The sequence below is a fragment of the Bombina bombina genome, chromosome 6 (assembly GCF_027579735.1).
Source record: "Bombina bombina isolate aBomBom1 chromosome 6, aBomBom1.pri, whole genome shotgun sequence".
Lineage (NCBI taxonomy): Eukaryota > Metazoa > Chordata > Amphibia > Anura > Bombinatoridae > Bombina > Bombina bombina.
In genome coordinates, this window is record NC_069504.1 from 953,166,292 (window position 1) to 953,194,272 (window position 27,981).

Consider the following 27,981-nt stretch of genomic DNA (forward strand, 5'->3'; position numbering starts at 1 on the left):
TTTCTTGTCATTTAAAGAATAAACTTATATTTTGGGTTGTGGATTATTTTTTCAGCGAATTAGGGCTGTTGTTTATTTTTATCCCTCCCTCTCTAGAGACTCTTGCGTGGAGTTCCACATCTTGGTTATTGATATCCCATACGTGACTAGCTCATGGACTCTTGCCAATTACATGAAAGAAAACATAATTTATGTAAGAATTTACCTGATAAATTCATTTCTTTCATATTGGCAAGAGTCCATGAGGCCTACCCTTTTTTATGGTGGTTATGATTTTTTGTATAAAGCACAATTATTTCCAAATTCGGTTGTTGATGCTTTCTACTCCTTTCTTTATCACCCCACTGCTTGGCTATTCGTTAAACTGAATTGTGGGTGTAGTGAGGGGGTGTATTTACAAGCATTTTGAGAAACTTTGCCCCTCCTGGTAGGATTGTATATCCCATACGTCACTAGCTCATGGACTCTTGCCAATATGAAAGAAATGAATTTATCAGGTAAATTCTTACATAAATTATGTTTTTCTACAAAAAAATTGTGTAAAACGTTTCATAGATAAACATTACTTAAATATGTTAGACTCTCATGATGCCACAACAATGAACAAGTTGTCTTAATAAGTAAATGTTATTGATACTTTTTAATTATAGTAAAAAAAAAAAAAACAAAACAATTTATGCTTACCTGATAAATTTATTTCTCTTGTGGTGTATCCAGTCCACGGATCATCCATTACTTGTGGGATATTCTCCTTCCCAACAGGAAGTTGCAAGAGTACACCCACAGCAGAGCTGCTATATAGCTCCTCCCCTAACTGCCATATCCAGTCATTCTCTTGCAACTCTCAACATGTATGGAGGTAGTAAGAGAGAGTGGTGTAATATAGTTAGTTTTTTATCTTCAATCAAAAGTTTGTTGTTTTTAAATGGTACCGGAGTTGTACTATTTTATCTCAGGCAGTATTTAGAAGAAGAATCTGCATGCGTTTTTCTATGATCTTAGCAGCTCCCCTAACTGCCATATCCAGTCATTCGACCGAAAACACGCAGAGAAAGGAGAAACCATAGGGTGCAGTGGTGACTGTAGTTTAAATGAAAAAAATACCTGCCTTAAAATGACAGGGTGGGCCGTGGACTGGATACACCACAAGAGAAATACATTTATCAGGTAAGCATAAGTTGTGTTTTCTCTTGTAAGGTGTATCCAGTCCACGGATCATCCATTACTTGCGGGATACCAGTACCAAAGCTAAAGTACATGGATGAAGGGAGGGACAAGGCAGGTACTTAAACGGAAGGTACCACTGCCTGTAAAAACCTCTCTCCCAAAAATAGCCTCCAAAGAAGCAAAGTATCAAATTTGTAAAATTTTGAAAAAGTATGAAGCGCAGACCAAGTCGCCGCCTTGTAAATCTGTTCAACAGAAGCCTCATTTTTAAAGGCCCAAATGAAAGCCACAGCTCTAGTATAATGAGCTGTAATCCTTTCAGGAGGCTGCTGTCCAGCAGTCTCATAAGCTAAGCGGATTATGCTTCTTAACCAAAAAGAAAGAGGTTGCCGAAGTCTTTTGACCTCTCTTCTGTACAGAGTAAACAACAAACAAGGTAGATGTTTGATGAAAATCTGTAGTAGCTTGTAAGTAAAACTTTAACGCACGAACCACGTCCAGATTGTGTAATAGACGTTCCTTCTTTGAAGAAGGATTAGGATACAAGGATGGAACAACAATCTCTTGATTGATATTCTCGTTAGATACCACCTTAGGTAAAAACCCAGGTTTGGTACGCAGGACTACCTTATCCGTACGGAAGATCAGATACGGAGAATCACATTGTAAAGCAGATAACTCTGAGACTCTACGAGCCGAGGAAATAGCTACCAAAAAAGAACTTTAAAAGATAAAAGTTTGATATCTATGGAATGAAGAGGTTCAAACGGAACTCCTTGAAGAACCTTAAGCACCAGATTTAAGCTCCATGGCGGAGCAACAGGTTTAAACACAGGCTTGGTTCTAACCAAAGCCTGACAAAATGCCTGAACGTCTGGAATATCTGCCAGACGCTTGTGCAAAAGAATAGACAGAGTAGAAATCTGTCCTTTTAAGGAACTAGCTGACAATCCTTTTCCCAAAACCATCTTGGAGAAAAGATGATATCCTGGGAATCCTGACTTTACTCCATGAGTAACCCTTGGATTCACACCAATAAAGATATTTACTCCATATCTTATGTTAAATTTTCCTAGTGACAGGCTTTCGTGCCTGTATTAAGGTATCAATGACTGACTCGGAGAAGCCATGCTTTGATAAAATCAAGCGTTCAATCTCCAGGCAGTCCGTCTCAGAGAAGTTAGATTTAGATGGTTGAAAGGACCCTGAGGTAGAGGGTCCTGTCTCAGAAGCAGAGTCCATGGTGGAAAGGATGACATGTCCACCAGATCTGCATACCAGGTCCTGCGTGGCCACGCAGGCGCTATCAAAATCACCGAAGCACTCTCCTGCTTGATCTTAGCAATCAGTCAAGGGAGCAGAGGAAACGGTGGAAGCTTGGCGTTCTGGCGAGACGCCATGAGATCCAGTTCTTGTTTGTCCCAATGATGAATCAATTGTGCAAACGCCTCCGGAGGGAGTTCCCACTCCCCCGGATGAAAAGTCTGACGACTCCCAGTTCTCTACACCTGGGATATGGATAGCTGATAGGAAACAAGAGTGAGTCTCTGTCCAGCGAATTATATTGAGACTTCTAACATCGCTAGGGAACTTCTGTTCCCCCTTGATGGCTGATGTAAGCCACAGTCGTGATGTTGTCCGACTGAAATCTGATGTACCTCAGAGTTGCTAACTGAGGCCAAGTCTGAAGAGCATTGAATATCGCTCTCAGTTCCAGAATATTTATTAGAAGGAGGGTCTCCTCCTGAGTCCACTATCCCTGAGCCTTCAGGGAATTCCAGACTGTACCCCAACCTAGAAGGCTGGCATCTGTTGTAACAATTGTCCAATCTGGCCTGCAAAAGGTCATACCCTTGGACAGATGGACCCGAGATAGCCACCAGAGAAGAGAATCTCTGGTCTCTTGATCCAGATTTAGCAGGGGGGACAAATCTGTGTAATCCCCGTTCCACTGACTGAGCATGCATAGTTGCAGCGGTCTGAAATGTAGGCGTGCAAACGGCACTATGTTCATTGCCGCTACCATTAAGCCGATTACATTCATGTACAGAGCCACCGAAGGGCACGGAATGGAATGAAGAACACGGCAGGAATTTAGAAGCTTTGACAACCTGGACTCCGTCTGATAGATTCTGTAGAAATTAAAATTTACCTGAGTCCCTAGGAAGGAAACTCTTGTGATTGGGGATAGAGAACTCTTTCCTTGTTCACTTTCCACCCATGCGATCTCAGAAATGCCAGTACTACGTCCGTATGAGACTTGGCAATTTGGAAGTTTGACGCCTGTATCAGTATGTCGTCTAAATAAGGGGCCACTTCTATGCCCCGTGGCCTAAGGACCGCCAAAGCGACCCCAGAACCTTCATAAAGATTCTTGGGGCTGTAGCTAATCCAAAGGGAAGAGCTACAAACTGGTAATGCCTGTCTAGAAAGGCAAACCTGAAAAACCGATGATGATCTTTGTGTATCGGAATGTGAGGATAAGCATCCTTCAAATCCACTGTAGTCCTATATTGACCCTCCTGGATCATAGGTAAGATGGCACGAATAGTTTCCATCTTGAATGATGGAATTCTGAGGAATTTGTTTAAGATCTTTAGATCCAAAATTGGTCTGAAGGTTCCCTCTTTTTTTGGGAACCACAAAAAGATTTGAGTAAAAAAACTGTCCCTGTTCCTCCTTTGGAACTGGATGGATCACTCGCATAACTAGGAGGTCTTGTACACAGTGTAAGAATTCCTCTCTCTATCTGGTTTGCAGATAATTGTGAAAGGTGAAATCTCCCCTTTTTTTGGGGGGGGGGGGGGGAAGCTTTGAAGTCCAGAAGATATCTCTGGGATATAATTTCCAACGCCCAGGGATCCTGGGCATCTCTTGCCCACGCCTGGGCGAAGAATGAAAGTCTGCCCCCTACAAGATCCGTTACCGGATAGGGGGCCGTTCCTTCATGCTGTCTTAGAGGCAGCAGCAGCAGGCTTTTTGGCTTGCTTATCTTTGTTCCAGGTCTGGTTGTCTCCAGACAGTCTTGGACTGAGCAAAAGTTCCCTCTTGTTTTGCATTAGAGGAAGTTGATGCCGAACCTGCCTTGAAGTTTCGAAAGGCATGAAAATTAGACTGTTTGGCCCTTGATTTGGACCTGTCCTGAAGAAGGGCATGACATTTTCCTCCAGTGATATTAGCAATAATCTCCTTCAAACCAGGCCCGAATAGGGTCTGCCCCTTGAAGGGAATGTTAAGTAGCTTATTTTTGAAGTCACGTCAGCTGACCATGATATAAGCCATAGCGTTCTGTGCGCCTGTATAGCAAAACCAGAATTCTTAGCCGTTAGTTTAGTCAAATGATCAATGGCATCAGAAACAAAGGTATTGGCTAGCTTAAGTGCTCTAAGCTTGCCAAGTATGTCATCCAATGGAGTCGCTACCTGTAAAGCCTCTTCCAGAGACTCAAACCAGAACGCCGCAGCAGCAGTGACAGGAGCAATGCATGCAAGGGGCTGCAGGATAAAACCTTGTTGAATAAACATTTTCCTAAGGTAACCTTCTAATTTCTTATCCTTTGGATCTAAAAAAGCACAACTGTCCTCGACAGGGATAGTAGTACGCTTTGCTAGAGTAGAAACTCTTCTCTCTACCTTAGGAACTGTCTGCCATAAGTCCCGTGTGGTGGCGTCTATTGGAAACATTTTTCTAAAAATAGGAGGGGAAGAGAACGGCACACCTGGTCTATCCCATTCCTTATTAATAATTTCTGTAAACCTCTTTAGGTATTGGAAAAACATCAGTACACACCGGCACGGCATAGTATTTATCCAGTCTACACAATTTCTCTGGCACTGCAATTGTAACAGTCATTCAGAGCAGCTAAAACCTCCCTGAGCAACACGCGGAGGTTCTCAAGCATAAATTTTAAATGTAGAAATATCAGAATCAGGTTAAATCATCTTCCCAGAGTCAAAAATATCACCCACTGACTGAAGCTCCCCTTCCTCAGCTTCTGCATATTGTGAGGCAGTATCAGACATGGTTCTTAAAGCGTCTGTATGCTCTGTATTAGGTCTAACCCCAGAGCTATCTTGCTTTCCTTTAATTTCAGGTAGTCTGGCTAATACCGCTGACAGTGTATTATCCATAACTGCCGCCATGTCTTGTAAAGTAAACGCTATGGGCGCCCTTGATGTACTTGGCGCCATTTGAGCGCGAGTCCCTGAAGCGGGAGTCAAAGGGTCTGACACGTGGGGAGAGTTAGTCTGGCATAACTTCCCCCTCGTCAGAATCCTCTGGTGATAAATTTTTTAAAGACAAAAAATGATCTTTATTGCTTAAAGTGAAATCAGTACATTTGGTACACATTCTAAGATGGGGTTCCACCATGGCTTATAAACATAATGAACAAGGAGTTTCCTCTATGTCAGACATGTTTGTACAGACTAGCAATGAGACTAGCAAGCTTGGAAAACACTTTAAATCAAGTTAACAAGCAAATATAAAAAACGTTACTGTGCCTTTAAGAGAAACAAATTTTGTCGATTTGAAAAACAGTGAAAAAAAGGCAGTAAATCAAACGAAATTTTTACAGTATATGTAATAAGTTAACAGAGCATTGCACCCACTTGCAAATGTATGATTAACCCCTTAATGCAAAAAACGGATCAAAAAAATGAAATAGACGTTTTTTAAACAATCACAACAAACTGCCACAGCTGTGCTGTGGCCTTACCTTCCCCATAAACGATTTTGGAAGCCTTTTTAGCCCTTTAGAGATGTCCTATAGTATTCATGGGACTGCTGAGGGAAGCTGGATGTCTCATTTTGTAATTTTAACTGCGCAAAAAAGCGCTAAAATAGGCCCCTCCCCCTCATATTACAACAGTGGAAAGCCTCAGGAAACTGTTTCTAGGCAAAATTTAAGCCAGCCATGTGGAAAAAAACTAGGCCCCAATAAAGTTTTATCACCAAAGCATATATAAAAAAAGATTAAACATGCCAGCAAACGTTTTATATTGCAAATTTATAAGAGTATATATCTGATAATAAGCCTGATACTAGTCGCTATTAAATCACTGTATTTAGGCTTAACTTACATTAATCCGGTATCAGCAGCATTTTCTAGCAATTCCATCCCTAGAAAAACTTATAACTGCATATACCTTATAGCAGGATAACCTGCACGCCATTCTTCCTCTGAAGTTACCTCACTCCTCAGACATATGCGAGAACAGCATTGGATCTTACAAGCTGCTAAGATCATAGAAAAACGCACGCAGATTCTTCTTCTAAATACTGCCTGAGATAAAATAGTACAACTCCGGTACCATTTAAAAACGACAAACTTTTGATTGAAGATAAAAAAACTAACTATATTACACCACTCTCTCTTACTACCTCCATACATGTTGAGAATTGCAAGAGAATGACTGGATATGGCAGTTAGGGGAGGAGCTATATAGCAGCTCTGCTGTGGGTGTTCTCTTCCAACTTCCTGTTGGGAAGGAGAATATCCTACAAGTAATGGATGATCCGTGGACTGGATACACCTTGCAAAAGAGAGACCCATTTTAAATCATGTTGAATCATTGTGCCAATTGGTGCAATGTAACTCTTTATAATATGCTGCTTATTCCAGTTGATCATCCATATATTCCAGTTAATGTTGTTTACTCTTTTTTAGCTTGTGGGAGATTTTAATCAGTTATCTGGCCTACAGTTACTGGACCCATATAAAGAGCAGCCTGATTTTAAGCAACAAGTCCAAGCTCTTGTGAACTATTTTCAAGCATGACAGGTAGAAATGTGTTTTGTTTTAATTTTCCTTCACGTTAATATAAAATTGCATATTTTTTTTTTACCATTTAAAAAAAAGTGCTTACTCTGTTTTTGAGTAAGAGCACACACACACAGCTCCCACAGACCTTTGCTGCAAGATTGCTACTGAACCTGTCTTGTTTTTACCAGCTACTGAAAGCAGAAGAGGGCAGACGCTCGCAGCATCCAGCTCTTTTCGGAGCCAGATTTCTTCTTGTGAAAGTGCAGAACACTAAGGTCTGGATTTGCACTTTCACAAGAAGAAATATTGCTAAAACACCAAATGCCATGATCGGCCACCTTCTTCCTCATTCGGAAGCTAACAAAACTGTCCAGTGCACATCCCTACCATTCACAATATATTACTAGGCAATAAAATCTTATGTATATGTTAAATTTAAGAGAGTAGCGCAGCAGTTTTTGCTGTAGGTGTGGCTTATATATTCACCATCTCATCATTTTTTTTTTTTTTTTTTTTTTTAAACACAATTTTTCTTTCCTTCAAATTTCCAGTCACTGAGGGGGTTTCCCAACAGCTGCTAAATTTCAAATTAATCTGTTTAATCTAAATTATATAATCTCCATACTGTGTGAGAGAATTCTTTACAAAAAGAAGATAACGATTACAGTTAAAGACCCTTTTAGCCTACTCTGAGATCTAATATGCTTGAAGTCAGCAGAATATGAAGCCCAAAAATGTTTTTGTAAAATAAAATATAAAATAACTCCAACCTTCTATGAGATGTTTTATGTGAGTACTATTCCAGAGAGCTACCTATGTAGGACATAGAGTGCACATGAACACATTGCTGCTGTGCTATGAGAAGTGGATTTGTGCAGGTGCTTAAATTAAATCAGTTTCCAACTTTTAACCTGTTGCTGAGCAGGCTTTGGGTATGCTTTTCTAAAAGCACCACCTTTATTTAAATATCAAACTTCAGTAAAAGTAAAGTGAATAAGACAGAGAAGGAATATAATCTATAAGGAAGCAAAACCATGTTGATATTCCTTCCCCTAACTAGCTGTAAGATCAGGCAGGATGGGTCTACTATACTGTCACCATCTTTCTTTGTATGTACAAGATTATTACAGCCTACACCAGCATATTACAATTAGGTAGAGACAGATCTAAAGGCAGTAGAAAGAGGAGTTCTGAAGACTCTTCTACATCAAGGGGCAAATAGCTCTATCCTGTTACAGTTTAGTACAGTTTTAATGCGTTATGTATTCAATGATAAGAAATGTACACCTTTCCCATCTTGTAAAGCAAAAATGGATATTTGGGGTCAGTTAATAATGCATGCTATGTATTGTTTGTAAATATTACTCCTTGCCAAAGCTGAAGTTTTACAAAGAAAAAAAACAAATGTACAACAGTGCTAACCATTAAGAATGTTACAGGATGTTTTAAAATGTATTTTTGTATTTGCAGGTGATACAAAAGAAGCTTTGGATCGTGTGCACAAAGAAACTTTTCAACGTAATTTAGGATTCATTTTATTGGTGTCCTTTAAATGAAATAAAATTATTTTTGTAATAAACTTAAGTGATTTTTAAGTGCACAAACATTCGGTTTCCTTTTCTGGCTGAAAACAACAGAGTCCAGGGCCAGTTGTGGCTTTTGCAGCAGATCAGTTTAAGCCATAACTAGATGAGCATTTTATAGAAGAATGCAGACCGTGGGCATAACATTCTGTAGCTTCATGGTTTGCTGTTTACAACTGTCTCCAAAGCCTTTGCCACTTGTTCAGCATTCAGATTACTTAAAGGGACGTTCTTCTCTATTCCAAAATCTGTGGGGGGAGGAGAAATGTTACGGTTAACAGAGCATAACATTAACACACTTAAATTAAAAAGTATATGTCTCTATACATTAAACAAGAATAAAGTAATTTTAAGTGATTCTACTTATAATAAAATATATATATATATATATATATATATATATATATATATATATATATATATATATATATATATATATATATATATATATATATATATCTTTATTTACCATACAGAATACAATTCCATCACACTATGACCATCAATATAACATATACAGGCAGTCCCCGGGTTACAGACATCCGACTTAAGTACAACTCATACTTACAAACAGAGAAAATAGAGCTTTATTGCCAATCCTCCTTTACAGGATAAGCCAAAATACTCAAAATCCAATTGTCACAAGGACAGAAAGTGATGTGAAATTTTCTGAACAGGGGCACAGATAGCAAAACAAACTTTTCCCTATGCTTTCCAAAACTAAAAAAATGTTTGGCTAGAGTTTCACCTAAATAAAGTGCCTGTTCCAACTTACATACAAATTCAACTTAAGAACAAACCTACAGAACCTATCTTGTTCGTAACCTGGGGACTACCTGTATTCATATTATAACAAGTAACATTTAGAATTCCAAGTATTAATAATACATACATCCGTCGACCAGTAAAGACTATGATCTCAATAAATGAGAGCACCTTTTCCCAAGAACACTTGGAACTTCTATATTAATACAAAATTACATTCATTGTACAAAGTATGGTAATTTTCTTAACAGACTAAAAACATACTAAACCTTAAAGGGACACTGAACCCAAATTTTTTCTTTTGTTATTCAGATAGAGCATGCAATTTTAAGCAACTTTCTAATTTACACCCATAATCAATTTCTTCGTTCTCTTACTTTCTTTATTTGAAAAAGGCATCTAAGCTATTTTTTGGTTCAGAACCATGGAAAGCACTTGTTTATTGGTGGGTGAATTTATCCACCAATCAGCAAGAACAACCCAGTTTGTTCACCAAAAATGGGCCGGCATCTAAACTTACATTCTTGCATTTCAAATAAAGATACACAGAGAATGAAGACAATTTGATAATAGGAGTAAATTAGAAAGTTGCTTAAAATTGCATGCTCTATCTGAATCACAAAAGAAAAAAATTGGGTTCAGTGTCCCTTTAACAAAACCTTAACGGAGGAGACAAAAAAAAAAAAAAAAAAAAAAAAAAAAAAAACTCAACTCTCCCTAGCCAGTTCGAGGTAAGCTGTGCCCCTAAAAGGTGCAATTAATTGCATCTGGATTTCTTTTGGGAAGCTCATGATTATTTTTTCCCCATTTATAAAAGAAACTAACTTGTGGAGTAGCACATGCATTATTTATGAATTTAGTATGAGTTTCTCTCCATGAGGAGGAAATTGTCGCTCTGTCTACGAGACTAAAACTTTATTGTATTCTTTTCGTGGAAATCTGCCATATACCTGCTAACTTTTGTAAGTTCTCACGGCCAAATGAGGAAATTATTTTGTATATTATTGAGATACTATATTTGCCTGAGTTAAACAAAGTTAGAGCAGGTTCTAAGATACCCCAAGTCTCAAATGATCTATTATTCAGTAAGATTTCCTGAATATAATGTATCTGCAGAAAAGCAAAGAAATCTCTGTTTTCTATATCAAACTCTTGTTTAAGTTTGGAGAATTGCTTGCATACCTTTAATTCCGAGTCTATACATTGATGTACCATTTTTATTCCATTCAAGGCCCAGTTTTTAAAGATTTTTTTAGTCTAACGCTGGTAAAAAGTTAGGGTTGCCAGTAATAGGTAAGTATTTAGAGAAAGCTGAATTGATACCTAGTATTTTGAGCATCTGCCATGCTATTATTACGCACTGTATCACAGGGAATTGGCTAGTTTTTAATAGGCCATTTATCAGGTGGCGTATGAAGAAGTGACGTAAGAGAATATGGAAATAGTAACATATCTTCCAAAGGAAGAACAGCATAATTATCAGCACTAACCAACCTAATGCAAATTAACTAATGCAAGATAAGTTGTACATTTCTATATCAGGTAGAGCAAACCCTCCCTCAGTTCTAAAGAGAGACTTTTTAAAAAAAAAAAAAGCTATTGATCTTTTCATTTCCCATAAAAATTGTAGGCATATTCTTTTATACACAATTAGATTTTTTTTTTTTAATCAAGATTGGGAGGTTTTGCATTAAATAAAGCAGCTTGGGGAAAAGAAGCATTTTAATTAAGTTAATCTTGCCAGATAAGGTAAGTTTAAATTTTGCCCATTTTTCCATATCATGCTTTAATTTTGAGGAAGATCGGGGGGTAATTAAAGTCATACCATTCTTTAAAGTTTTTAAAATAGTTTAATCCCTAAGTATGTAAAGGAATCTTTTGCCTCTTTAAACGGAGACAAATGATATGAGTCCTTATTTTGCCAAAATATTTCAGTTTTTAATGTTTTTATAGTCTGAAAAAGACCCAAACTCTTGTAGTATCTGGATTAAAGGGACACTCAAGTCAAAATTAAACTTCAATATTCTGATACAGCATGTAATTTTAAACAACTTTCCAATTTACTTCAATTAACAAAATGTGCACAGTCTTTTTATATTTACACTTTTTGAGTCACCAACTCCTACTGAGCATGTGCAAGAATTCACAGCATATACGTATATGCATTTGTGATTGGCTGATTGCTGTCACATGATACAGGGGGAGTGGAAATAGACATAACTTTTCAATTTATTTAACAAAAATCTACTACTCATTTGAAATTCAGACTAAGTGCTATTGCATTGTCTTCTTATCATGCATTTGTTGATTATGCAAATCTACTGTATTGACTGGTCCTTTAATAGTGGTATATTTTTATTTGTATTGGTTAATACTAGCAGATCGTCAGCATATAGTAGTGTTGTTATTCTTCTGGTACCTAATTTAATCCCATCTAGTTCTTTCCTCAACTGAATGGCAAGAGGCTCTAAGGCGAAATTTAAAAAGATAAGGGGACAATGGGCATCCCTGTCTTGAGCCCTTATGTAGGGGGAATTGTTCTGTGAGTGTTCCAGTAATAATGACTGATGCCATAGATGAATTATAGATTAGGCATATGAAATACAGGAAAGGGCTCTCTACTCCATATTTCATTAGGGCTAAAAATAAATGATCCCCAGCAATGGAGTCAAAGGCCTTTTCCACATCAATTGAGACTATAGCTGCATCTGGTCCTCTAAGGTGCTCTCCCCCCCCCCCCCCCCCTGCTAGCAGGAAGTGGCAAAGAGCACCACAGCAGAGCTGTATATATAAAGCTCCTCCCTTCCCCTCCCCCTCCAGTCATTCGACCGAAGTTAGGAAGAGCCAAAAGGTGCAGAGGTGACTCAAGTTTAACAAAAAATAAATACCTGTCTTAGAAATGACAGGGTGGGCCGTGGACTCGTCATATCGTAAAATAAATAAATTTATCAGGTAAGCATGAATTTCCTTTTCTTTTACAAGATATGACGAGTCCACGGATTTCAGCCTTACTTGTGGGATACAATACCAAAGCTACAGGACACGGATGAAAGGGAGGGACAAGACAGGAACCTAAACGGAAGGCACCACTGCTTGAAGAACCTTTCTCCCAAAACCAGCCTCAGAAGAAGCAAAAGTATAAAATTTGGAAAAAGTGTAAAGAGACGACCAAGTTGCAGCCTTGCAAATCTATTCAACAGGAGCATCCTTTTTTAAATGCCCATGAGGAAGCCACAGCCCTAGTGGAATGAGCCGTAATTCTTTCAGGAGGCTGCTGTCCAGCAGTCTCATACGCCAGATGGATGATTCTCTTCAGCCAAGAAGAAAGAGAGGTAGCCTTAGCTTTCTGGCCCCTACGCTTTCCAGAAAAAACAACAAATAATGAAGATAATTGACTGAATTCTTTAGTCGCCTGTAAGTAAAACTTCAGGGCACGGACCATGTCCAAGTTATGCAATAGACGCTCCTTCGAAGAAGGATTAGAACATAATGAAGGAACAATTTCCTGATTAATATTCTTATTAGAATATTAGAAGGAAACCAAGTCTGGTACGTAAAACCACCTTATCAGAATGGTAGATAAGATAAGGCGAATCACATTGTAACGCTGAAAGCTCAGAAACTCTACGAGCAGAAGAAATAACAACCAAAAATAAAACTTTCCAAGATAACAACTTAATATCTATGGAATGCATGGGTTCAAACGGAACCCCTTGAAGAACATTAAGAACTAAATTCAAACTCCCACATGGAGCAATTGGTCTAAACACAGGCTTGATTCTGGTCAGAGCCTGACAAAAGGATTGAACGTCTGGAACATCTGCCAAACGTTTGTGTAGTAAAATCGACAAAGCAGAAATTTGTCCCTTTAAGGAACTTGCTGATAACCCCTTCTCCAATCCCTCTTGGAGAAAAGATAAAATCCTGGCAATCCTAACTCAACTCCATGAGTAGCCCTTGTATTCGCACCAATAAAGATATTTACGCCATATTTTATGGTAGATCTTTCTAGTAATAGGTTTACGTGCCTGAATCAAGGTATCGATGACCGAATCAGAGAACCCCCACTTAGATAAAATCAAGCGTTCAATCTCCAAGCAGTCAGTTGCAGAGAAACTAGATTTGGGTGTTGGAAGGGTCCCTGAATGAGAAGGTCCTGCCTCAATGGAAGCTTCCACGGTGGCAGAGAGGACCTGTCCACTAGACCGGCATACCAAGTCCTGTGAGGCCACGCAGGCGCGATTAGAATTACTGAAACCCTCTCCTGTTTGATCCGAGCAATCACCCGGGGAAGGAGAGCAAACGGTGGAAACACATAAGCTAGGTTGAACGACCAAGGCAACTATCAGTTCGGCCTGAGGATTCTTGACCTGGATCCGTATCATGGGAGCTTGGCATTCTGACGAGAATCAGGGTGGCAAAGACCCACTCCCCCGGATGAAACGTCTGTCTGCTTAAAAAGTCCCCTTCCCAGGTGTCCACTCCTGGGATGTAGATTGCTGACCGATAACAAGAGTGAGCCTCCGCCCATCAAATTATCTTGGATACTTCTGTCATCGCTAAGGAACTTCTTGTTCCTCCGTGATGATTGATGTAAGCCACAGTCGTGATGTTGTCCGACTGAAAACGGATGAATTTGGCCTAAGCCAACTGAGGCCAAGCCTGAAGCGCATTGAATATTGCTCCCAATTCCAGAATATTGATTGGAAGTAGAGACTCTGACCAAGTCCACACACCCTGAGCCTTCAGGGAATTCCAGACTGCACCCCAACCTAGTAGGCTGGTGTCCGTTGTCACTATCACCCATGAGGTTCTGCGGAAGCACGTCCCTTGGGACAGATGATCCGGCGACCACCAAAGAAGAGAGAGTCTGGTCTCCTGATCCAGATCTATCTGAGGAGACAAATTTGCATAATCTCCATTCCACTGCCTGAGCAAGTTCAGTTGTAGCGGTCTGAGATGAAAACGAGCAAACGAAATGATGTCCATTGCCGCCACCATCAATCCAATTACCTTCATGCACTGAGCCACTGATGGCCGAGGATTGGACTGAAGGGCTCGGCATGTATTCAGAATCTTTAGCTTTCTGACATCTGTCAAGAACATTTTCATGGATATGGAATCTATTAAAGTTCCCAGGAAGGGAACCCTGGTCTGTGGAATTAATGAACTCTTTTCTAGATTCACCTTCCACCCGTGAGTCCTCAAAAAGGACAGAACCATGTCTGTATGAGATTTTGTCAGATGGTAAGACAACGCCTGGATCAGAATATCGTCTAGATAAGGCGCCACTGCAATACCCCGCGGCCTGAGAACTGCCAGAAGGGACCCGAGAACCTTCGTGAAGATCCTGGGTGCTGTGGCCAACCCGAAGGGAAGAGCCACGAACTGAAAAATGTTTGTCCAGGAAGGCAAACCTTAGGAACTGATGATGATCCTTGTGGATAGGAATATGAACTCGTCAAATCCCCAACCCACTCAGCCGGACACACACTCAACCCTATCTTCTCTGCAGGCAACCACATCTCGGTCAACTACATCACTGAACTCCACTGGACCGACCACCATTGCATGCATTTTTCCTTCAACAAACCCATCGCACACCTCCGGCAGCACCACCCACCCCGCAGAAACTGGAACAACATCACTGAAGACCAACTGCACTCCACCCTGAACAAGTGCCCCCCAGCCACCTCCACAGATGCCAACTCCTCCGCCCGCAACCTCCACCACTGGCTCACAGACTGCGCCAACACCCTCGCCCCTCTCAAGAAACCGTCCAACCGCCAACCCACCAACAAGGCTAGTTGGTTCATCCCTGCCCTCCAGGACTCCAAACGTCACTGCAGGCGATTGGAAAGGACCTGGAGATCCAGCAAGACCCCCTCAAATAAAACAGCTTACAAAGAAGCCATCACTACCCACCACCACCTCATCAAAACCACCAAGAAGACAGCCATCCAAGATAGAATCGATGCCAACGTCCACAACAGCAAGGAGCTGTTCACAGTAATCAAGGAATTCTCCAATCCCAACAGCAACACCAACGACATCCCGCCCTCCCAGGACCTCTGCGATAACCTCGCAATGTACTTCCACCGCAAGATTGTCAACATCTATGACAGCTTCGTGCCCCAGAACTCGCCAACCACCGCCTACCCACCAACTCCCACCGATACCTCACCCAAATACACCACCGCCTACCCCCCACTGACCATCTGGAGCCCCCTCACCACAGAGGACACCATCAGGAACATGAGATCGATCCACTCCGGAGCACCCTCGGACCCATGCCCGCATCACATTTTCAACAAAGCGGTTGACACCATCGCCCCCGAGCTCTGCAGCACCATCAACTGCTCCATCGAAACCGGCACCTTCCCGGATGACTGGAAGCACGCAGAATTAAAACCCCTACTGAAAAAACCCACGGCTGACCCCAATGATCCGAAGAACTACCGCCCAATCTCTTTGCTCCCCTTTGCGGCCAAAATCATCGAGAAGTCCATCAATGCGCAACTCGTTGACTACATTGAAGCCAACCACACCCTGGACCCCTCCCAATCCGGTTTCAGGAGCAACCACAGCACCGAGACCGCCCTCCTCGCCGCCACAGACTACATCCTCGCCCTACTCGAGCGAGGAGAGACCGCCGCCCTCATTCTCCTAGACCTCTCAGCAGCATTCGACACTGTCTCCCACCTCACCCTCCGCAACCGACTACACGATGCAGGCATACGCGACAAAGCCCTGGAATGGATCACCTCCTTCCTCACCGGCAGAACCCAGAAAGTTAGACTCCCACCCTTCACCTCCAAGCCCTCAGAAATCAGCTGCGGTGAACCCCAAGGCTCTTCTCTGAGCCCCACCCTATTCAACATCTACATGGCCCCTCTCTCCGCCATCGCCCGGTGACACAACCACAACATAGTCTCCTACGCCGACGACACCCAGCTAATCATCTCACTCACCAGTGACCCCACCACCGCCAAGAGAAACGTCCACGAAGGGCTGACAGCAGTTGCCACCTGGATGAACTACAACTGCCTAAAACTGAACGCAGACAAGACCGAAGTCCTCCTCCTCGATCCCACCACATCCGTGTGGAATAACTCCTGGTGGCCCACAGCCCTCGGACACCCTCCAACCCCCACCGACCATGCACGAAATCTAGGCGTCATTCTGGACTCATCGCTCTCCATGGACCGGCAAATCAACGCCGTCTCTTCTGCATGCTTCCACACACTTCACCTGCTGCGAAAGATCTTCAAATGGATCCCAACCGAGACCAGGAAGACTGTCACTCATGCCCTCGTCAGCAGCCGAATGGAGTATGGTAACGCACTCTACGCCGGCACCACCATCAAGCTCCAAAAGAGACTACAGCGCATCCATCCGCGCTTTACAAGAACCCGATAGATAGATAGATGAATGAAGGTATGCATCCTTCAAGTCCACGGTAGTCATATAGTGACCCTCCTGAATCAATGGTAGAATTGTTTGAATAGTCTCCATCTTGAAAGATGGGACTCTGAGAAACTTGTTTAGACTCTAAAATGGGTCTGAACGTTCCCTCTTTTTTGGGAACCACGAAAAGATTTGAGTAAAACCCCTGCCCCTGTTCCAGTATTGGAACGGGACGATTTACTCCCATAGTAGAGAGGTCTTTAACACAACGTAAGAACGCCTCTCTTTATCTGGTCGACAGACAATCGTAAAAGAAAAACCTCCCCCTTGGGAGAGAATTTTTGAATTCCAGTTGATACCCTTGGGACACTATTTCCAGTGTCCAGGGGTCCTGAACATCTCTTATCCAAGCCTGGGCAAAGAGAGAAAGTCTGCCCCCTACTAGATCCGGTCCCGGATTGGGGCCGCCCCTTCATGCTGTCTTGGTAGCAGCAGCGGGCTTCTTGGGTTGTTTACCCTTGTTCCAAGCCTGGTTGGGTCTCCAGACGGACTTGGCGTGAGTAAAATTTCCTTCCCGTTTAGCAGAAGAGGGGACTCCCTTAAAGTTCCGAAAGGAATGAAAATTATTTTGTTTACCCCTCAGTTTAGCAGATCTATCCTGAGGTAGGAGATGACCCTTACCTCCCGTAATGTCAGAAATGATTTCTTTCAAGTCAGGCCCGAATAAGGTTTTTCCTTTGAAAGGAATAGTCAAAAGCTTTGACTTAGATGACACATCAGCAGACCAATATTTTAACCATAACTCTCTACACGCTAAAATGGCAAATCCGGCATTCTTAGCCGCCAATTTGGCTATCTGAAAAGCAGGATCTGTGATAAAAGAATTAGCCAGCTTAAGAGCCTTAATTTTATCTAAAATTTCCTCTAAAGGAGTCTCAGTCTTAAGAGACTCTTCTAAAGCATCAAACCAAAAGGCCGCCGCAGTGGTAACTGGTACAATGCAGGCCGTCGGTTGTAAAATGAAACATTGATGAATAAATAGTTTCTTTAGAAGACCCTCCAATTTCTTATACATAGGGTCTTTGAAAGCAAAACTGTCCTCAATGGGAATAGTTGTACGCTTAGCCAGAGTAGAACATAGAATGTCAGAAGGAATCTTTCTAATTTCTTATCCCTCTATACCTGAGCGCGTGTTGTATCCTCAATCACAAAGGATGAATTAACAACAAACAGCTGAAAAGCATCTATTACAATATACACAGAACAAAAAGTTACTGCCTCTTTAAGTCTCAAGTAACATATCTGTATCATCCTATCTCATAAGGGATGAAATAAGAAGCAAACAGCTATAGGACTTTTATTAAAGATTACACAATAAAAATGTAACTGTCATTTTTCTTTTCTTTTTTAATTTTTCTTGCGTCAGAAAAATCCAATTAGTATGGGAAAAACGCTGGGAGTAGATGTTGCTATGTACAGTACAGCAACCATGTCATGAACCCAAAATTCCATAAGATTAGTGCAAGGAACCGCAGAGCACCGCCTGTGGGCCAGATTAAAATTCTTTATTTAATGTGTATATTTGTTTTGAAAAAACATAATTTATGCTTACCTGATAAATTCCTTTCTTCTGTTGTGTGATCAGTCCACGGGTCATCATTACTTCTGGGATATAACTCCTCCCCAACAGGAAATGCAAGAGGATTCACCCAGCAGAGCTGCATATAGCTCCTCCCCTCTACGTCAGTCCCAGTCATTCGACCAAGAATCAACGAGAAAGGAGTAACCAAGGGTGAAGTGGTGACTGGAGTATAATTTAAAAGATATTTACCTGCCTTAAAACAGGGCGGGGCCGTGGACTGATCACACAACAGAAGAAAGGAATTTATCAGGTAAGCATAAATTATGTTTTCTTCTGTTATGTGTGATCAGTCCACGGGTCATCATTACTTCTGGGATACCAATACCAAAGCAAAAGTACACGGATGACGGGAGGGATAGGCAGGCTCATTATACAGAAGGAACCACTGCCTGAAGAACCTTTCTCCCAAAAATAGCCTCCGAAGAAGCAAAAGTGTCAAATTTGTAAAATTTGGAAAAAGTATGAAGCGAAGACCAAGTTGCAGCCTTGCAAATCTGTTCAACAGAGGCCTCATTCTTAAAGGCCCAAGTGGAAGCCACAGCTCTAGTGGAGTGAGCTGTAATTCTTTCAGGAGGCTGCTGTCCAGCAGTCTCATAGGCTAAACGTATTATGCTACGAAGCCAAAAAGAGAGAGAGGTAGCAGAAGCTTTTTGACCTCTCCTCTGTCCAGAGTAAACGACAAACAAGGAAGAAGTTTGGCGAAAATCTTTAGTTGCCTGCAAGTAGAATTTGAGGGCACGAACTACATCCAGATTGTGTAAAAGACGTTCCTTCTTTGAAGAAGGATTTGGACACAAGGATGGGACAACAATCTCTTGATTGATGTTCCTGTTAGTGACTACCTTAGGTAAGAACCCAGGTTTAGTACGCAGAACTACCTTGTCTGAGTGAAAAATCAGATAAGGGGAATCACAATGTAAGGCTGATAACTCAGAGACTCTTCGAGCCGAGGAAATAGCCATTAAAAACAGAACTTTCCAAGATAACATTTTTATATCAATGGAATGAAGGGGTTCAAACGGAACACCCTGTAAAACGTTAAGAACTAAGTTTAAACTCCATGGTGGAGCAACAGCTTTAAACACAGGCTTGATCCTAGCTAAAGCCTGACAAAAGGACTGGACGTCTGGATTTTCTGACAGACGTCTGTGTAACAAGATGGACAGAGCTGAAATCTGTCCCTTTAATGAACTAGCTGATAAACCCTTTTCTAAACCTTCTTGTAGAAAAGACAATATCCTAGCGATCCTAACCTTACTCCAGGAGTAACCTTTGGATTCGCACCAGTATAGGTATTTCCGCCATATTTTATGGTAAATCCTTCTGGTAACAGGCTTCCTAGCCTGAATCAAGGTATCAATAACCGACTCAGAAAAACCACGTTTTGATAAAATCAAGCGTTCAATTTCCAAGCAGTCAGCTTCAGAGAAGTTAGATTTTGATGTTTGAATGGACCCTGTATCAGAAGGTCCTGTCTTAGAGGTAGAGACCAAGGCGGACAGGATGACATGTCCACTAGATCTGCATACCAAGTCCTGCGTGGCCAAGCAGGTGCTATTAGAATTACTGATGCTCTCTCCTGTTTGATTTTGGCAATCAATCGAGGAAGCAGCGGGAAGGGTGGAAACACATAAGCCATCCTGAAGTTCCAAGGTGCTGTCAAAGCATCTATCAGAACTGCTCCTGGATCCCTGGATCTGGACCCGTAGCGAGGAAGTTTGGCGTTCTGGCGAGACGCCATGAGATCTATCTCTGGTTTGCCCCAACGTCGAAGTATTTGGGCAAAGACCTCCGGATGAAGTTCCCACTCCCCCGGATGAAAAGTCTGGCGACTCAAGAAATCCGCCTCCCAGTTCTCCACTCCCGGGATGTGGATTGCTGACAGGTGGCAAGAGTGAGACTCTGCCCAGCGAATTATCTTTGATACTTCCATCATTGCTAGGGAGCTTCTTGTCCCTCCCTGATGGTTGATGTAAGCTACAGTCGTGATGTTGTCCGACTGAAACCTGATGAACCCCCGAGTTGTTAACTGGGGCCAAGCCAGAAGGGCATTGAGAACTGCTCTCAATTCCAGAATGTTTATTGGTAGGAGACTCTCCTCCTGATTCCATAGTCCCTGAGCTTTCAGAGAATTCCAGACAGCGCCCCAACCTAGTAGGCTGGCGTCTGTTGTTACAATTGTCCAGTCTGGCCTGCTGAATGGCATCCCCCTGGACAGGTGTGGCCGATAAAGCCACCATAGAAGAGAATTTCTGGTCTCTTGATTCAGATTCAGAGTAGGGGACAAATCTGAGTAATCCCCATTCCACTGACTTAGCATGCATAATTGCAGCGGTCTGAGGTGTAGGCGTGCAAAAGGTACTATGTCCATTGCCGCTACCATTAAGCCGATCACCTCCATGCATTGAGCTACTGACGGGTGTTGAATGGAATGAAGGACGCGGCATGCATTTTGAAGTTTTGTTAACCTGTCTTCTGTCAGGTAAATCTTCATTTCTACAGAATCTATAAGAGTCCCCAAGAATGGAACTCTTGTGAGAGGAAAGAGAGAACTCTTCTTTTCGTTCACTTTCCATCCATGCGACCTTAGAAATGCCAGAACTAACTCTGTATGAGACTTGGCAGTTTGAAAGCTTGAAGCTTGAATTAGAATGTCGTCTAGGTACGGAGCTACCGAAATCCCTCGCGGTCTTAGTACCGCTAGAAGGGCACCCAGAACCTTTGTGAAGATTCTTGGAGCCGTAGCCAATCCGAATGGAAGAGCTACAAACTGGTAGTGCCTGTCTAAGAAGGCAAACCTTAGATACCGGTGATGATCTTTGTGGATCGGTATGTGAAGGTAAGCATCCTTTAAATCCACTGTGGTCATGTACTGACCCTCTTGGATCATGGGTAAGATTGTCCGAATAGTTTCCATTTTGAACGATGGAACTCTTAGGAATTTGTTTAGAGTCTTTAAATCTAAGATTGGCCTGAAAGTTCCCTCTTTTTTGGGAACCACAAACAGGTTTGAGTAGAACCCTTGTCCTTGTTCCGACCACGGAACCGGATGGATCACTCCCATTGTTAACAGATCTTGTACGCAGCGTAGAAACGCTTCTTTCTTTATCTGGTTTGTTGACAACCTTGACAGATGAAATCTCCCTCTTGGGGGAGATAATTTGAAGTCTAGAAGGTATCCCTGAGATATGATCTCTAGTGCCCAGGGATCCTGAACATCTCTTGCCCAGGCCTGGGCGAAGAGAGAGAGTCTGCCCCCTACTAGATCCGGTCCCGGATCGGGGGCTCTCGGTTCATGCTGTCTTTGGGGCAGCAGCAGGTTTCCTGGCCTGCTTGTTTTTGTTCCAGGACTGGTTAGGCTTCCAGCCTTGCCTGTAACGAGCAACAGCTCCTTCCTGTTTTGGTGCAGTGGAGGTTGATGCTGCTCCTGTCTTGAAATTCCGAAAGGGACGAAAATTAGACTGTCTAGCCTTAGCTTTGGCCTTGTCTTGAGGTAGGGCGTGGCCCTTACCTCCCGTAATGTCAGCGATAATTTCTTTCAAACCGGGCCCGAATAAGGACTGCCCCTTGAAAGGTATATTAAGTAATTTGGACTTAGAAGTAACATCAGCTGACCAGGATTTTAGCCACAGTGCCCTGCGTGCCTGTATGGCGAATCCTGAGTTCTTAGCCGTAAGTTTGGTTAAATGTACTACGGCCTCCGAAATGAAAGAATTAGCTAGTTTAAGGACTCTAAGCCTGTCCGTAATGTCGTCTAGCGTAGAGGAACTAAGGTTCTCTTCAAGCGACTCAATCCAAAATGCTGCCGCAGCCGTAATCGGCGCGATACATGCAAGGGGTTGTAATATAAAACCTTGTTGAACAAACATTTTCTTAAGGTAACCCTCTAATTTTTTATCCATTGGATCTGAGAAAGCACAGCTATCCTCCACCGGGATAGTGGTACGCTTAGCTAAAGTAGAAACTGCTCCCTCCACCTTGGGGACCGTTTGCCATAAGTCCCGAGTGGTGGCGTCTATTGGAAACATCTTTCTAAATATTGGAGGGGGTGAGAACGGCACACCGGGTCTATCCCACTCCTTAGTAACAATTTCAGTTAGTCTCTTAGGTATAGGAAAAACGTCAGTACTCGCCGGTACCCGCAAAGTATTTATCCAACCTACACAGTTTCTCTGGTATTGCAACGGTGTTACAATCGTTGAGAGCTGCTAAGACCTCCCCTAGTAGTACACGGAGGTTCTCCAATTTAAATTTAAAATTTGAAATATCTGAGTCCAATCTGTTTGGATCAGAACCGTCACCCACAGAATGAAGCTCTCCGTCCTCATGCTCTGCGAGCTGTGACGCAGTATCAGACATGGCCCTAGCATTGTCAGCGCACTCTGTTCTCACCCCAGAGTGATCACGCTTGCCTCTTAGTTCTGGTAATTTAGACAAAACTTCAGTCATAACAGTAGCCATATCTTGTAATGTTATCTGTAATGGCCGCCCAGATGTACTAGGCGCCAAAATATCACGCACCTCCCGGGCGGGAGATGCAGGTACTGTCGCGTGAGGCGAGTTAGTCGGCATAACTCTCCCCTCGCTGTTTGGTGAAATTTGTTCACATTGTACAGATTGACTTTTATTTAAAGTAGCATCAATACAGTTAGTACATAAATTTCTATTGGGCTCCACCTTGGCATTGGAACAAATGACACAGATATCTTCCTCTGAGTCAGACATGTTTAACACACTAGCAAAAAAACTTACAACTTGGTTATAATCTTTTTTAGCAAAAAAAAAACGCACTGTGCCTCAAAGAGGTACTAACGATTAAATGACAGTTGAAATAATGAACTGAAAAACAGTTATAGCATCAAACTTTAAAACAACACAACTTTTAGCAAAGGTTTGTTCCCATTAGTAAAAAACAACACTAATTAAATTTGTACATAAGAAAACAAAACAACGTTTTTTATTCACAGTCACTATAAGAATTCTCACAGCTCTGCTGAAAGAATTTACCTCCCTTCAAAGAAGTTTGAAGACCCCTGAGATCTGTCAGAGATGAACCGGATCATGCAGGAAATATAAAAGTAGCTGACTGGAATTTTTTGATGCGTAGCAAAGAGCGCCAAAAACGGCCCCTCCCTCTCCCACACAGCAGTGAAGAGAAACGAAACTGTCACAATTAAAGCAAAAAACTGCCAAGTGGAAAATAATGCCCAAATATTTATTCACACAGTACCTCAGCAATGTAAACGATTCTACATTCCAGCAAAAACGTTTAACATGAGAATAGTTATTAAAAGGATTAGTGACCTTTAACACAGTAGTTCCGGTGAAATACCATCCCCAGAATACTGAAGTGTATACATACATGTCATTTTAACGGTATGGCAGGCTTTTCTCATCAATTCCATTCAGAAAATAAAAACTGCCACATACCTCAATGCAGATTCATCTGCCCGCTGTCCCCTGATCTGAAGCCTTTACCTCCCTCAGATGGTCGAGAACAGCAATATGATCTTAACGACTCCGGTTAAAATCATAGTAAAAAATCTCTGTCAGATTCTTCCTCAAACTCTGCCAGAGAAGTAATAACACGCTCCGGTGCTATTTTAAAATAACAAACTTTTGATTGAAGTCATAAAAACTAAGTATAATCACCATAGTCCTCTCACACATCCTATCTAGTCGTTGGGTGCAAGAGAATGACTGGGACTGACGTAGAGGGGAGGAGCTATATGCAGCTCTGCTGGGTGAATCCTCTTGCATTTCCTGTTGGGGAGGAGTTATATCCCAGAAGTAATGATGACCCGTGGACTGATCACACATAACAGAAGAAATAAAGTTAACTGTCAAAGGTAACCCCACCAAAATAAACGGTATTAACACTGAAAGTACTGAACACAGTACTTTATCTGCTTTGAGTGTTACTGTCTCTTTTAAACTTGTAGAGAAAATTTTTATATAACGTCTTGCAACATCTTTGTCAGGGAATCTACGGGCATCTCAGATGAGCTAACTGAGATAAGCCCAAACTTTATGCACAGGTCTAATGCTAACGACATGATCGTAGCAAGACTCCTCAGGCAAAAGAATGCGTGAATAAGGATCCTAGTAAAAATGATCTTCCCACGTAACACATGCTGTCAGCGGAAAAAGGAGCTTGCAAAGAGTGTACCTCACTAAGCGGAAATAATCCGCCACATCTTGTGCTCTTTATCTCCATAACCTGCGCAGCAAGTATACAACACCCCATGCAGAGGAAGAAAAAAGGCGCAACAGAAACAGAACCATATTAAGGAATGCCCAACGTGGGCGTAATCAATACTGCGGCATAGTTACACTCGTAATAGAGCGAGATGAGCCCTTACAACAACATAGTAAAAACTCCCGGACGGCATGAGCATAAACACTGCAGTAAGAATATGCTCCCATGTTTTGCCCATAACATACCTCACAAAGTTATGAAAAAAACATTCGCTGAGCAGCAGACAAATATAACAAACTCCCGGTCGGCTTGTTCTTTGTATATATACCTGCCGGGAGAACATGCCCCATCATTTGCTTTTTCTTTGAATAAAAATGACAAATAGACACTGTGCAATCATACAGAACATAAACTCCCGGTCGGCTTGACTCTGTAAAAATAACCGCCGGGAGGACATTCCCCATATTTGTTCACAACAGAATTTACACGCAGTTGCTATACAAGTGGGTTGATAAATGAATTAAATATATTTGCTGTCTGTATACTCTCCTAAATAAACAAGAGAATGCATACCTGAAAAGAGCCCCTACAATATGCAAAGGGTTGCTCAATCATACCGTGAGAGGCCAAATCCTTCTACGGTCTTGTGTTTCTATATTCTCTAAAACAAAAAATGCACTTATCTCACAAGCTGCCGACAGCAAAGGCAGCACTCAGGTGTGTGAAATCCCACTGCTCACATGGACCTGAAGAATGCAAGAAAAATACTGAGCAAAAGACTCCCAGATTTTTCCTCAGATAGGGCAGCAACAGTATATGGGAGGCGCAGTGAGAATTATATCCCACAAGTTCCCATTGCTTTGAAGCCACCAAATGCTTCTCTTTTTGCACTGAAGAGACTGATTTGGTCTAGGCTAAACCCCAGAACAAAGTAACACACTGTGGCACCACTTTAAAAATAATAAACACTTGATTGAAGAATCTATAACTAACACCTCACTCTGCCTCTTCCTATCACTAACACAGGCAAAGAGAATGACTGGAGGGGAAGGGAGGAGCTATATATACAGCTCTGCTGTGGCGCTCTTTGCCACTTCCTGCTAGCAGGAGGTTAAATCCCACAAGTAAAGATGAAATCCGTGGACTCGTCATATCTTGTAATAGAAATCAGGTGAACTCAAAGTGGCATTTAAATTCATTTTGGGAATGGATAACCATTCCAGCATATTTTAAAAGGGGCATTAAATATATTTTTAAAAAATTAAGCTAACAGGATATGTATGTCTGTTTCAACATGTACCCTAGGAACTGGTTGCTCACTGACTGATAAGCAGAACTGCCACTGCTCTATTGGTGAACAGCAAAACAATGTTTTTTTTTCACTAAAGAAAATTACTTACTTAAATTTGATAATACATTTTAAGATTCCTTTTTGTGATGCGCACAACAAAACGAGACATGTTCATTTTAACCTTCTTTCTAAACGTAATACTGTTTAAAAGAAAAACAAAAATCTCCACAATTGGCACCTTTTGTTTGATTAGACCCTAGTGGCACTCACTGGTGTATATGGTGAGTTTAAAGAACAGGCAAACATGGGGACAGCGGCTCCAACTCTTAGGTTGGAACTTCAAAGTTGAGAACACGTGTTTAAAAGTTTCTGAAATGCTTTCTAAAAAATGATTAAAACTAAATATTTTTTATAAAATATTTTAAGCTGGGTCAATGAGATTTCAGAAAGGAGGAACAAACAATACTAAATGAATACTTACAAAGTTTAAACCAAGCACAAACCACAGACCCTTGGGTTTAATCAATTACTTTTTTTTTTTTTATGGGATTAATGTAAAGTGAATGTAAATTTTGATGCTAAAGTGCCCGTTTTTAAAACTTTGATTAAAAACAGGGGCACTTGGGGCGTGACTCTGGGCAGCACCTTGAATGGTCGCAATATCAGTTGTTCTGTGTGAAACATTAATAATTTGCCTTTTATTTATGTCTATGAGGATCATCCATCTACCTCACCCTGATAACTAACCTCTGCTCACAAAGCTGAATCTAATGGTATAAAAATATTGGGACTACCTCCCTTAATAACTGATCCGGAGAGTTGAGGCCTAAGGCAGTCACTTAAGTGAGAGGCACTCAACACCCCCCCCCGGTACCTTGTAAGCCGGGTATGCAGTGCGTAGACACTGACAACTTCAGCAATATGGAACCTGACGCAGCTATCCTAATCGAGGAGTTGTGTCATCTATTAAACAAACATTTTTTGCAGCTAACAGAGAAAATGGCGGCAGCATGGGAGTATGAGGGGAATCCTCCCGATGGACACAGATCGAGCTGCTGATCCCGAGCCCTCTACACACTGCGTCTATTTGAGCCCGCCTGATATACAGCCAGATGGCAGAGCCTCAATAAACAAGGTGCCAACGATCAGAAGTGGGGACCGAGAGCAGACTGTCGCATGTAACTTCACAACAGCCTGGCTAGGGTCGGACCCCGCTTTCACATACAGCGGGGAGACATATACCCCTGAATTAGGTGTAATCCCTACAAAGCAGAACCTCTCACTGACTAAGCATACCTACTTAGCCCAGCAGCCATGATTTGTCACAGGAGGAACTCCTAAACTATTTAGAGGGACACCTACAGGGAGAAAGAAGACATATGCTGGGATTAGCTCAGCCCTAGATCGTACCGCTCCGCCACCTCATATGCCTCTGATCCTGAAAGTCAGAATGAGAAGGACTCGGCGAGTCGCGCAAGTGGTATGCCGACACTGGATAAGCCCTACCTGGGAGATAACCCCCAAAATAAAGGTCCGGAGCAGCCGTGGAAGCACGTTGGCGGTATTCAGTCCGCAGACACTGTTCCGGTGGGGTCATTGCAGAGGCTTGATCGGTCTCTGGAGATGTTTAAGTCGCTCACCGCATAGCGGCCTGTTGATAGCAGCTAAAAACACTCCTGGTTCTGTGGACTCTGGGGCTGCTGTACGACCTGCGCGATCTGGCATAGGCTAGTGGCTGTGAACTTGCGGGGACAGCAGGACATTAAATCTTGGAGTGCGGCCTGGTAATTTTCATTTTTGTACCCCTGAACTTTAAAGTAAAGGTCTCTATTGAACTGACCCCATGATGCCCGGGGCTGATCCTGCCCTATGGCTTTATTACTTACACGTAATGGTGGGTCTGAAGTTTGGAGTTTGAGGGACACATTTTATTGGGAGGCGACAATACTCCACCTTTCCTAATCAATAAATGTCTGCATGTTAAAAAAAAAAAAAAAAAAAAAAACAGGGGCACTTAAATTCATCAAAATTTTCATTTCACTCCTGTTGAGAAAATAAACTTACCTTTAAATCTTCACAGCAGCTCCAGCTTCCTCCACCCGTTTCAAAGCCTCTTCCTGGCTCTAAAATGAGACATCCAGCTTCCTCCAATCACAGCAGTGA

At 42.0% G+C, this 27,981-nt stretch overlaps 2 protein-coding genes across 5 annotated transcripts in view; one reads left to right on the forward strand and one right to left on the reverse strand.

Moving 5' to 3' along the window:
- The window catches only part of TMCO6 (transmembrane and coiled-coil domains 6), a 155,376-nt gene extending 146,841 nt beyond the window's left edge, over positions 1–8,535 (forward strand). For 3 of the 4 annotated variants that reach the window (XM_053718596.1, XM_053718599.1, XM_053718597.1), the window contains 2 exons: positions 6,836–6,949; positions 8,402–8,535. In XM_053718596.1, coding sequence (XP_053574571.1) covers positions 6,836–6,946 — 111 coding nt within the window. In that variant the 3' untranslated portion in view covers positions 6,947–6,949; positions 8,402–8,535. The remainder of the gene's footprint in view (positions 1–6,835; positions 6,950–8,401) is intronic. The other variant, XM_053718598.1, reaches the window with a different exon arrangement.
- The window catches only part of NDUFA2 (NADH:ubiquinone oxidoreductase subunit A2), a 51,898-nt gene continuing 32,367 nt past the window's right edge, over positions 8,451–27,981 (reverse strand). Inside the window, exon 3 of the mRNA XM_053718600.1 lies at positions 8,451–8,762. Coding sequence (XP_053574575.1) covers positions 8,671–8,762 — 92 coding nt within the window. The 3' untranslated portion in view covers positions 8,451–8,670. The remainder of the gene's footprint in view (positions 8,763–27,981) is intronic.